This window comes from Osmerus eperlanus, chromosome 22, assembly GCF_963692335.1.
Source record: "Osmerus eperlanus chromosome 22, fOsmEpe2.1, whole genome shotgun sequence".
Lineage (NCBI taxonomy): Eukaryota > Metazoa > Chordata > Actinopteri > Osmeriformes > Osmeridae > Osmerus > Osmerus eperlanus.
Window position 1 is genome coordinate 11,854,302 of NC_085039.1, and position 11,910 is coordinate 11,866,211.

General features: G+C 41.6%; 1 protein-coding gene and 1 long non-coding RNA gene across 2 annotated transcripts; both read right to left on the bottom strand.

Moving 5' to 3' along the window:
• Positions 1–93: 93 nt before the first annotated feature.
• LOC134009199 (uncharacterized) lies at positions 94–10,495 on the bottom strand (the record flags this gene model as incomplete). The annotated part of the gene is made up of 5 exons (XM_062448925.1): positions 10,370–10,495; positions 10,010–10,036; positions 9,811–9,885; positions 8,713–9,631; positions 94–970 (listed from the first exon to the last, which is right to left on the bottom strand). Coding segments are annotated over exons 3-5 (1,833 nt in total), but the record flags the coding sequence as incomplete, so codon positions are not given.
• Positions 3,900–7,289, bottom strand: LOC134008442 (uncharacterized). Its single transcript, XR_009928125.1, has 4 exons — positions 7,226–7,289; positions 5,492–5,561; positions 5,345–5,410; positions 3,900–5,160 (listed from the first exon to the last, which is right to left on the bottom strand). It is a non-coding gene; the product is annotated as an uncharacterized LOC134008442 (long non-coding RNA).
• Positions 10,496–11,910: the final 1,415 nt, after the last annotated feature.

The following is an 11,910-nucleotide window of genomic DNA, read 5'->3' on the forward strand; positions in this document are numbered from 1 at the left end:
ACCTTTTTTTATTTTCTGAAGCATTGCCCTACGTGTTGCCTTTTCATTCAGTCTCTGCTGGGCCAATATCTCCTCCTCTCTCCTCCTCCTCTCCTCCTCCTCTCTCCTCTTCCTCTCCTCCTCCTCTGTCCTCTTCCTCTCCTCCTCCTCTTTCCTCTTCCTCTCCTCCTCCTCCTTTCTCCTCTCCATCTTCTGCATCATAGTCACCACCCGCACTCTCTTCTTGACCTCCTCCTCCACCAGTCTCTGCCTCTCCTCCTCCTGCCTCCTCCTCTCTTCTTCCTTTCTCTGCCTCTCCTCTTCCTCCCTCCTTTCCTCCTCCTCTCTGATCCTCCTCTGAGCAGCTTCATACATCTCACTGGTGTAGTGCTCTCCTCCATTCATCGCTACCATCCTGTCTATCTTCTCTAACAGCTTAGTCACCTGAGTGTGGTCCTTTTCATCATTGTTGAAGCAGTGATATCTGCCCCCACATGATTTTATTTCATTATCTAACTCTTCGCATTCGTTTAGAATATCGGTTACAGCTTTCCCTTTAAGCTGATCAACATGAGAGAAGAGAAAGATGGTGTATTTTGTAGCATCTTCCCCAAAGTGCTCCTGGATCCACTTGACAGTGTTCCTCTCCTCCTCTGTGTACCTCACCCCCAGTCTAACCACCACTAGAAACACATGAGGACCTGGAACTGACTTTTCAATACACTTGACTATCTCCTGTTCCATTTCTTCTTGTGTCAATGATGTATCGTAAAAACCTGGGGTGTCAAGTACTACTACATGTCTTCCACCCACATCCTCCTCCTCCCTCTCACACTCTAAAGTAACAGATATTGAGGATGCAGACACCACAAAGGGCTCTCTCCCCAGGATGGTGTTTCCTGTGGCACTCTTCCCTGCTCCAGTCTTGCCCACCAGAACAATCCTCAGATCAGAAGACTGTCCTGAAAGGAACAGTAGAAAAAAGTGTTTGCTTATGTGGGGAAAAATAATAATAATATATCATATATTACAGTTTTTTTCAACTGCCTACACACAAAATCCTTACTTGTCACATAATTTCTGAAACCTGACACAAACACCATAAACCACATCCTAAATCTGCAAAAGCATACGCACATTTTTGGCCTTTGACTCAGTTTTCAATTTCATAAAACACTTTTTGCAAAACACAACACACAATTCTCCACGTAACACACAAAATTCAAACAGGAAGCATCTTGATTTCCTTTCCAAACACAACCAATCAAAATGCCACACTAATTCATCAGTGCCTCACACTAACTCCTCACATGTGCAAACACTCATTGCTTTACTCAACACCAACCAATCATGGCTTTAGAATAGGCCTATAAGTAGCCTAATTCTAGTCGATTTACAGTGGTGGGTATAATTTGAAACTTTACTGTAGAAATTATAACAGGTATGTAACAATCTACTGTAATGTACACATGTTCTAATGTACACATAATAGCTGTTTCAGCACACATGGTACACATGGTATACTATACACATAGATATATTTTAGCACCCATGCATCCATTGACTGCAGTGCACTGCATGATTTGTCCCAGTCTGGTGGATTACTGTATCATACTGTGCAACAGTACAGTGACTGTAAGAAGACATTCTGACAATATTGTAGAAAATAGTATATATTACTGTATGCTACAGTTCATGGCACACACACACTATTCCGGAATCACCTTTTTCAAAATTAGGTTTGGTTTCTGTCCTACTACACTCTTTCTTTCGTACTGTGTAATACTGTATTCACAACCACAAATGCTTACAGAAAAAAGTTTTGGTTTCAATAATGTTTTCGTGTTTACCATGACTTTTTCATCACCTCTGCCATTACAGAAATGTACATAGGAGCTCATGAAAGAAGAGTTTTAGGTTTTTAATAACTGTGTGTATATGATATAAAAATGTAATGGGGAGTCAGTTGGCTGAGCGGTGAGGGAGTCGGGCTAGTAATCCGAAGGTTGCCAGTTCGATTCCCAGGTCATGCCAACTGACGTTGTGTCCTTGGGCAAGGCACTTCACCCTACTTGCCTCGGGGGAATGTCCCTGTACTTACTGTAAGTCGCTCTGGATAAGAGCGTCTGCTAAATGACTAAATGTAAATGTAATATTATGGCAAAGGTGTTTGCAATGTAAGAAAAACTTTGTTTTTTAAACGTGTTTGTGATATTTTTTAATGCAGCGCTTCATTTTGCAAGAGATGCGAGGCATTTTGCATTTTGTGTGTGCAATTCTTGGATTTGTGTGTAAAGTTTTGAAAAAAAAGAGGAAAAGTAAAAAGAAACTTGTGTAAGCAGTTGAAAAAAAACAGTAATACATGTGACACCCAGCTCTGGTTTGGTGTTCCTTTTGTCTTGTATTATTCTCTGTCAATCTTTATTTTGAAATCTTCATTAGCCTTCTCATTCAGGTACTTCCTATATCTACTGGAGTACCTGTTACTTTACCCCAGCTTTGTACCCTGGACCCTGCCTTTACCTTTTCACTCATCTGTTATCTGTTCACTCTTATCTTATCTGTATCTCCTTCTGTCGTAATGCATTAATGCGTAATGCATTTTACAGACTCTCTTATCCAGAGCGACTTACAGTAAGTACAGGGACATTCTCCCCCGAGGACACAACATCAGTTTGCACAGCAAGGAATCAAACCGGCAACCTTCTGATTATAGCCCGATTCTCTAACCGCTCAGCCATCTGACTCCCTGCATTGAGTGAACTAATTTGGCATTTTACAGCTTTCCAAAACTGTGATAAAGTTACTTCAGACAGAGTAAAAAACATGAATCTTGATGAGAATTAAATTATGATTGTTACCCATATAGTAGATCATGTGGGAATAGAAGAGCCCATGTCTGAGAGTATTACAGAGGGGTTAGTGTCAGGGAACAGTCTAGTAACAATAGCATGATCCCTATCTAACTAAATATCTAACTGTAATATTGCATAATTTCGCAGATACATGTAACATCGAGTCAATAAACGTTATGGAACAAGTTAATAGTGCTGCAGTAATAAACCAACATCACTTACCAGAATTTTTGTTTCTTGGTAGAGACGTACCTGCTAACATTAAAATTAGAAAAAGATCTATGACAAATCAGTCATATGAGCAGTCTGTTCATTCTTGAGATTACTGTTTTACAATCTAACACCTACTGTAGTTGATATAAAAACATTACTATATTGGTTTTGCCAAATATTTCATATTGATAACTCAAAAGTACAGGCAACCGTATCAGCAACTGTACCTGATCAATACTTACTGTGTTCAGCCATTCTGTCCTTAATTATTATAATGTTAAGAAATATCAGTATTGCAAAGGATGTTTGCTCACTCTTACTTCTTCTTATATATAACTTCATATATAACTTCCCACCCTCCCTCAGTCAATACGCCACAATCACGTGCTTTCTCTGAAGCAGCCACAGCCCTCAGACACAGCGGACGTCCTGCTGCAACTGTCAAGTTTAGCAGAGATGTAAGCAACTGGACGTTGCCCCCCCCCCCCCCCCCCCATGCTCTGGCAGGAGAACAGATGTCATGCACGTACTTCTTCCTGCTCCCTCCATGTTAATGATTAACAATGATTATCAGTAACCGTCTCTCGAGGAGGGGATTCCCCTCTGAATTGCTCCTCCCAAGGTTTCTTCCATTTTTCTCCTGTTGAGAGTTTTTTGGGGAGTTTTTCCTTGTCTTCCTTGAGGGTTTAGGTTGGTTGAGGGGCAGTTCTATGGGCATATGTGAAGCCCTCTGTGACACTGATTTTATGAATTAAACTCCAAATAGAAAAACCATTATTAATACCTTTTCTAGTTTTTATCAATCCTTTTTTTCTCGAATCGTAAGGTAGTTGACAGGAAGCTTGATGAGAATAAAATGATGATAGTTTATTTCAGGTTGTCTGTCATCTCTATGAATGTCTTCATTCAACAAAGTGTATGACAGTGAAGAAATAGTAAAAATTGATGGAATTTTTTTACGTCATAACAAACACAGATGTTAATCAAATGCTACAAGCATTTAAACAAATAACCCAGTATTGAGTACCCCTCATTAGACTAAGTGATTAGATAGTTTCCATTAGTTAACAACAAAATACATCACAACATGTAACATCAACACCAGCATATAAAACCAAAAACTACTATGAGCCGGTTTTAACTAGATTACAATGTGAAAGGAGCTGTTCCATAACACATTCATAAGTATATATAATTTGATATAAATGCTTTGTTACTACACATGCAATTTCAAGTTGTTGGAGATGCACTACTGAATATTTCCCAAATAGACCTTAGAACAGAATGTGTTTATGACATCAAGCAGCAGCAAGTGCTGCAGTCCCAGCTATGAGAGCAACTCCACCTGTAGTTCCAGCAGTTGATAGCACACCTTTTTTTATTTTCTGACTTTTTTCCCTACGTTTTGCCTTTTCATTCAGTCTCTGCTGGGCCAATATCTCCTCTCTCTTCTTATTCTCCTCCTCCTCCTCTCTCCTCCTCCTCTCTCCTCTTCCTCTCCTCTTCTCTCTTCTTCCTCTCCTCCTCCTGCATCCTAGTCACCTCCTCCATTCTCTTCCTGACCTCCTCCTCCTCCTCTTTCCTCTGCCTCTCCACAGGTGAACATCTGGTATGAATGTCCAGGGTGACCCTCACGTCAGTAGTGCCTCCTCGATGTGTTGCATCGAGGAGGCAGGGAGTGCTTCCCTTAGATCATCCACTCCGCCATAGTTAAGAAGAGTTTTAGGTTTTTAATAACTGTGTGTATATGATATAAAAATGTAATGGGGAGTCAGATGACGTTGTGTCCTTGGGCAAGGCACTTCACCCTACTTGCCTCGGGGGAATGTCCCTGTACTTACTGTAAGTCGCTCTGGATAAGAGCGTCTGCTAAATGACTAAATGTAAATGTAAATGAAACCTGAACTCTAGGATCACCATGAAACTGAACACACAGTAGGGTAGAAGATACAAGGACAGGAGATTAATGGTGAGATGTTCAGGTGTTTTAACAGAGTTGGTTACTCACTGTCTAGAGCTAGATGCATGCTGCCTCTCCTCCTGAGTACAGGGACCACAGCAGAAGCTTCATCCTGTGGTAGTGGTGGGTCTGTATCTGGGGTCTCTCCTCCCACTGCAACACAACACAGGACACAGCTCAAACTACTGACGTGAGGGTCACCCTGGACATTCATACCAGATGTTCACCTCAGAGTCATCTGACTATGATACTGTCACAGAGTTAGACAGGTTCCTGTAGGCACATGAGAATGGACTGGGTCAGACGTTCCAGTGTTTTAACAGAGTTGATGACTCACATTGTGGAGGCAGATACATGCTGCGTCTCCTCCTGATTGGTAGTTTGGGGACTGCTTCTGAGATCTCTACAGATCAGTTTTGTGTTATTACATGGAAAAGAAATTCAATCAAACTGATATTGGAAAGAAATGTAAGTGAAAACATACCGGATATATTTTCATGTTGCCTTGACTCGAGACGTGTATCTCTCATTGTGGTTTGATGCCTCTGACAGACCTTACCAGAAAGCAAAACATAAACAATATTTTACAATTTCAATATGTGGTAATTCAGTGCATAGTCATTCAAATGCACAATTAAAAAAATATATGTTTATGATAAATGAGATGAGAAACCCTCAATAGAAATGAAGCACTTAATTGGAATAGATGCCAACCAGTGGACAGAATTTCAGAATTACATGAATGTATTCAGGTTGCGACAGCTGCAACAAAATCTAACACAAGTTGATATCATGCTAATGTGGAACACTGTATAACTTTCACATTGGCTCTATAATCCTGACAGATTAAAAAGGTATTTGAATGATCCAAACCATCTGAGCAAAATTGCCTTTTTGTTCATATTTAAATTGATTGGTTATTAGTAGTGTGGTGCGAATAACAAGGAGAGTTAGAACATTGAATATTCAACATCAATCCTTAATAATTGAACATATATACATAACAAATATATATAGTTCCAGTATCCACTTTACAAAACACAGAGGATTCAGAAAGATCTGTTTTATATATATGGTAGCGACCAATGAAGTCAGAGGCACGAGACCCTCAGAAACACTATGTGAGTGTCGCAAGACACGTTCATGAAGAATAGCCTTCTTTAAAATTATAGCCCTACATACAACTTTTTCAACATAACAGTTCCTAAGATATAAAACAGATATAAGCGCAGCTAGTTCAGGCAGGGCAATCGGGCAGCACGCGTCAGTCATCGGGGACATTACTCCACCTTCCTTTCCTCCGCCCACTACCACACCCATGTTAGCCGTGCATATCCATTGGGCCACGTCCGATAAGGCGTCTTTAAAAGACGCGCGGATACGCACACACTCACTCCGGTTGTTGTATGATCGGTGCTGCCGCCACCCTCCACCATCCCCTTTCTCCCCCGTGCTGTCTGTCTGTTCGGTCCCTCCGGGGGGTTATATCTCTATTGCTCCCTGCCTCATATGTCAAGTATGGATGTGTTGCATCGAGGAGGCAGGGAGTGCTTCCCTTAGATCATCCACTCCGCCATAGTTAAATCTACATGTCCATGTCATGTAACAATAAATGCTCAAATCTAAGACGTGATTGTCTTGACTGAACTTTCTGAATCCTCTGCAACTGCCACAAGACACTGTTGCATAGCAGCTACCACGAGACACTGTTGCGTATCACTATCAACAGAGTAGTACCTGTCATACGCCAGTGAAGTTGCCGTCACGTAACCACCGGCAACAGTACAGTTTTTGCTCCTACTCCTACTGGTATTTTGTCTACTTGGTTTAATTGATGTATGCGCTAAGCGCCTTTGCACTTTGATTCATTTTCATGCTATACACTGTATACGTTTTTATGTATTTCGTACTATATAGTTCTCATGGCATAACAAGGAACTGGATGTGTCAGGAAAGCAAGCTGTGCCAAACGCTAAACGCCCGTTTCCAAAGAACCGCCTGTGTCCATCATCATGAAAGAGCTACAATATATTTTATGTAATTCCTACTGATTTGTCTTTAGAAAATGTAACGGTGAGTTCCAAAGAAACTGAATATCAGAAGTTAATCACCTCTTAATAAGTTATTAAGAAACAATCAACTAAACACTCACAACATTGGCTGAACAACAATATCAGACAAGTCAACAAAAATAATGACCAGGTCAATACTCACTAACCTTCTGTTTGTCTCTTTTTTTCTGATGAGAAACAATAATTTCGTGTTCCGTAATGCAAGTGATCTCCACTGACTGGAGTCCTATCCTCCCTCAGTAGGACGGATGTAAAACAAACATTTGTTTAATCAAATTCAATTTGCAAACCAACCAGGCAAAAATTCAACAAGGAAGTTTCAAACTGAGGGTTAGCCAATGTGATCTCAAAAACATGTTTAATGATTAGTACAACTTAACCCACCAGGATTCCCCACAATCCCAATCAGATAGCTACTTTATGGGCTGTAAGAACTACTGGAGGATGAGGCTTTTGTAAGGCCCAAGCTACACACACACACACACACACATAGGATACACAAACAGACAACAGCACACACACTTGAACACATGTACACATACGTATTTAGAAAAGGTAAATGATTGGCGTACTGTACCTGTACAGGGACAGGCTGTGCTGAAGGGATTTTGTGAAATCTTCACTCCACAAGGAGGCGCCAAAACATAATACGTCAACCTTAACAAGGTTCGGTGATGCAGATCTGGGTGGTAGTTTGGTCTGGGACTGGAGGGGTGGTGGGAGAAATATCCATATAAGAGAGTGTCACGTTGTCAACCCCACTCTCTCTCTGTCTCTCTCTCATTTCCTGACATGTCACATCGAGAAATTCCCCAATAGAGGAACAGTATGTGTTTATTATATTTTAAACAGAAATCCATCAAACATTTGATGTGCCACCTCATAAGGCTGAATAATTTCAATGATTTCTCAGATACAGATTAATGTTATAAATAACGTACTATAGAAAGACAACAGGGCCAATATGCATGTTTTTTTTAAAATATAATTGAAGATTCTTCTATCAAACAGACAATATAAAAAACTAACATCTCAGGGTACACACAGAAAAACCTTACATTTACAGTTATTAATTTATTCAGACGCTTTTATCCAAAGCGACTTCCAAGAGAGAGCTTTACAAAAAGTGCATAGGTCACTGATCATAACAACAAGATAGCCCCAAAACATTGTGGGTAGCCAAAACATGAAGCATACATTGTGAAAAGCAAATAGGTACCAAAGGGAAGACCCATAAGAGCATGTAGTTAAACAAGTTACAAATTTAACAACATGAACCTCAACAAGTGTTTCCTGTAGAAAAAAGCAAGCAACAATATTTGCAACAACAAGAAAAACAATAAACAAAAATGCATTAAGCAGACCCCATGGTTTAGAGAGTTAATTGTGCGGCCATTTGATTATATGTGTTGACTATTCTTTTGGAATTTAAGGACCGGTTAAATTTGTTTGCTTTCTCACATTTAGCAGACACTCTTATCCAGAGCAACTTACAGTAAGTACAGGGACATTCCCCCAAGGCAAGTAGGGTGAAGGGCCTTGCCCGAGGACACAACGTCATTTCGCACGCCAGGAATCGAACTGACAACTTTCTGATTAATAGCCCGATTCCCTAACCGCTCAGCCATCTGACCCCCGTAGTAGGACCCATGGAGTTCTTCTAAATAAACTTTTAATTTTGATAATTGCCAACCAGACACCAACAGCAACTGCAAGTCCCCCAGCCACCATTAAAGACCCAAATATCCCATCTTGAGTCAAGATTAACGCAGTCCCAACGATGGCAAGAGTCCCCCCCACACTTGTACCACCTGCTAACAGTTTTGTTTTCAATGCCTCCCTGGCTCTCCTATCAGCCTGCTCTTGTCTCAGTCTCTCCTCCTCCTCTCTCCTCCTCTCCTCCTCCTCTCTCCTCCCCTCCTCCTCCTCTCTGATCCTCCTCTGAGCAGCTTCATACATCTCACTGGTGTAGTGCTTCCCTCCATTCCACTCTACCATCTTGTCTATCATCTCTAACAGCTCGGTCACCTGAGTGTGGTGTCCTTCTTTATTGTTGAAGCAGTGATATCTCTTCCCACATGAATCTATGTGCTGTCGTAGCTCTGGGCATGCTTTTAGGGACTCAGCGACACTTTTCCCACTGAGGTCATCAACATGAGACAGGAGGAAGATGGTATATGTTGAAGTGTTTTCTCCAAAGTTCTCCTGGATCCACTTGACAGTGTTCCTCTCCTCCTCTGTGTACCTCACCCCCAGTCTAACCACCACTAGAAACACATGAGGACCTGGAACTGACATGTAAATACACCTGACTATCTCATCTTTCATCTCCTCTGGTGAGAGTGAGGTGTCGAAAACACCTGGGGTGTCTACCACCACAACCTTCCTTCTATCCACATCTCCCTCTTCCTTCTGACACTCTTTAGTAACTGACATAAAGGAGGAGTCCACCACAAAGGCCTTTCTCCCCAGGATGGTGTTTCCTGTGGCACTCTTCCCTGCTCCAGTCTTGCCCACCAGAACAATCCTCAGATCAGAAGGCTGCTCTGGAGCTGCTTAGACACACAGTGAATTCAATATCATATTAAATATCAGTGTACATCAATCATGAGTTACAAGTATCATATGGAGATAATTACTGTAAACAGCTGTAGAAGGGTTTTCTGTTGTCATGGATTATGTTATGTTGTTTCTACCTGATAGGAGAAAAAAAAGATAATCTGAAACCTACCGTCCATATTTTCACGTTGCCTTGACTCAAGAGACATTTTGTAATTCTCACTGTGGCTCGACGCCCCTGACAGATCTTACCAGAAAGAAAAACATGAAAACGGTTGAAGAATTTGAGGATGTGGTCATTCAGTGCATAGTCATTTAATTTCAGTTATTTTACAAATCTTAATATGGTAAATGAGATGAGAAACACTCACTGTAGCAGAATCTGTATCAGATGACACCTTGTGGACAGAATGTCAGAATGACAGCAATGTTTTTAGCTTCAAATAGGTAGAACACAAATCAAACAGGGCCTCTATCTGACATAACAAGATTTCATAAAAAAAGCTGTTCATGCTGATGTGGTGTATTGTATTACTTTCACAGTGGCTCAATACTCCTGACAGATTAATACATTTCATTTCATTTTTACGTTTTTTGTTTTATAAAACAGCGTGTTGTAAAGAAAGATTATTTGAGAAGGTAAGACATTATTGAGAAACAACTAAAGATATGATTGGTTGAACTAAGTAAAGATAAAACTAACATCAGACTAGCAAACCAAAATAACCAACCAGATTAATACGCACTCTTGTTTCCCCTTGTCTCTTTCTCTGATAATTTGTGTATTTTCTGATAATATCTTGTCTTTTTTGCGAGCGATGCTCATTCTGTACCAGTGTCACCTTACTTTCTCTTGGTTAAAGCTGAAAAAGTTTTAAAAATCTTTTTCCTGTTCAACAGGTCTTTATCTTTCTTTAAGGCGACTGTCACTGTACAGTACCTGCTGTATATTTCCACGAAAACATCTTTGCTACAATGACTGTTGAATATTTATGTACAAATACTGACACCTAGTGGCGTACTGAATACTCTTCAGCTTTTCTTTAATCAAAGTACCTACAGCACTCACTGAAGAGAAGCAAAACGCTTACATTCATTATAGAATGTTTTATATAATATAGTTTATATAATATAGTATTAAGTTCCATAATAGTATTTATTTACCCTCATTAAACAGATCAAGAAAAAAATGTCAACGAAATAATTTCCATTTTATATTAAAGATGGAGGCAGTTTGTTCCCACTACAGTGGAGCATCTGTTTCTTGTGATTTGTAAGTTTCGAATGATATAGATGATGAACTTCCAGTATGTTTTAAATCTACTTTGTAAATGTCTAAAACATCTGTTAGTTAAAGTTGGGTGAAGGTTGTTTGATGACAACAACAACAACAACAGTGATGTGATTAACAACTGGAGTGTCTGTAGGACAGACTGAAGAGGAGTTCCCATGATCTCTCTCTCTCTCTCTCTCTCCTCTCTCCTCTCTCTCTCCTCTCTCTCTCTCTCTCTCTCTCTCTCTCTCTCTCTCTCTCTCTCTCTCTCTCTTCTCTCTCTCTCTCTCTCTCTCTCTCTCTCTCTCTCTCTCTCTCTTCTCTCTCCTCTCTCTCTCTCTCTCTCTCTCTCTCTCTCTCTCTCTCTCTCTCTCTCTCACTCTCTCTCTAAACAGGGAGGCGGAGAACTACAAAATTCCCACGAAACTCCTCCTCCCCCCTACTTCCATCTTCCCCCCTGTATTTGTTGAAGGAATCACTTCCTCCTTTAAACCGCCCCCCCACCACCCTTTTATCTTCCTCTCCCCCCCCCCCCCCCCCTTCATTCCTATCTGCTGTTTGTGCCAGGTGACTCTGGCACAAGGAGGACTCCTCCTCCTCCCCCTCCTCCCCCTCCTCCTCCTCCTCCCCCTCCTCCTCCTCCTCCCCCTCCTCCCCCTCCTCTCCTCCCCCTCCTCCCCCTCCTCCCCCTCCTCCTCCTCCCTCCTCCCCATCCTCCTCCTCCTCCTCCCCTCCTCCTCCCCCCTCCTCCCCCCTCCTCCTCCTCCTCCCCCTCCTCCCCCTCCTCCCCCTCCTCCTCCTCCTCCTCCTCCTCCCCCTCCTCCTCCTCCTCCCCATCCTCCTCCTCCTCCTCCTCCTCCCCCTCCTCCTCTCCCTCCTCCTCCTCTCTCCACTTCATCATTCAGGACTGCCCCTCCCACGCTGTCACACACATCCCTGACCTAACCCTGCTGCACACTGTAATGTGTGTGTGACATTTGTTGTGGGTGTCGATAAACG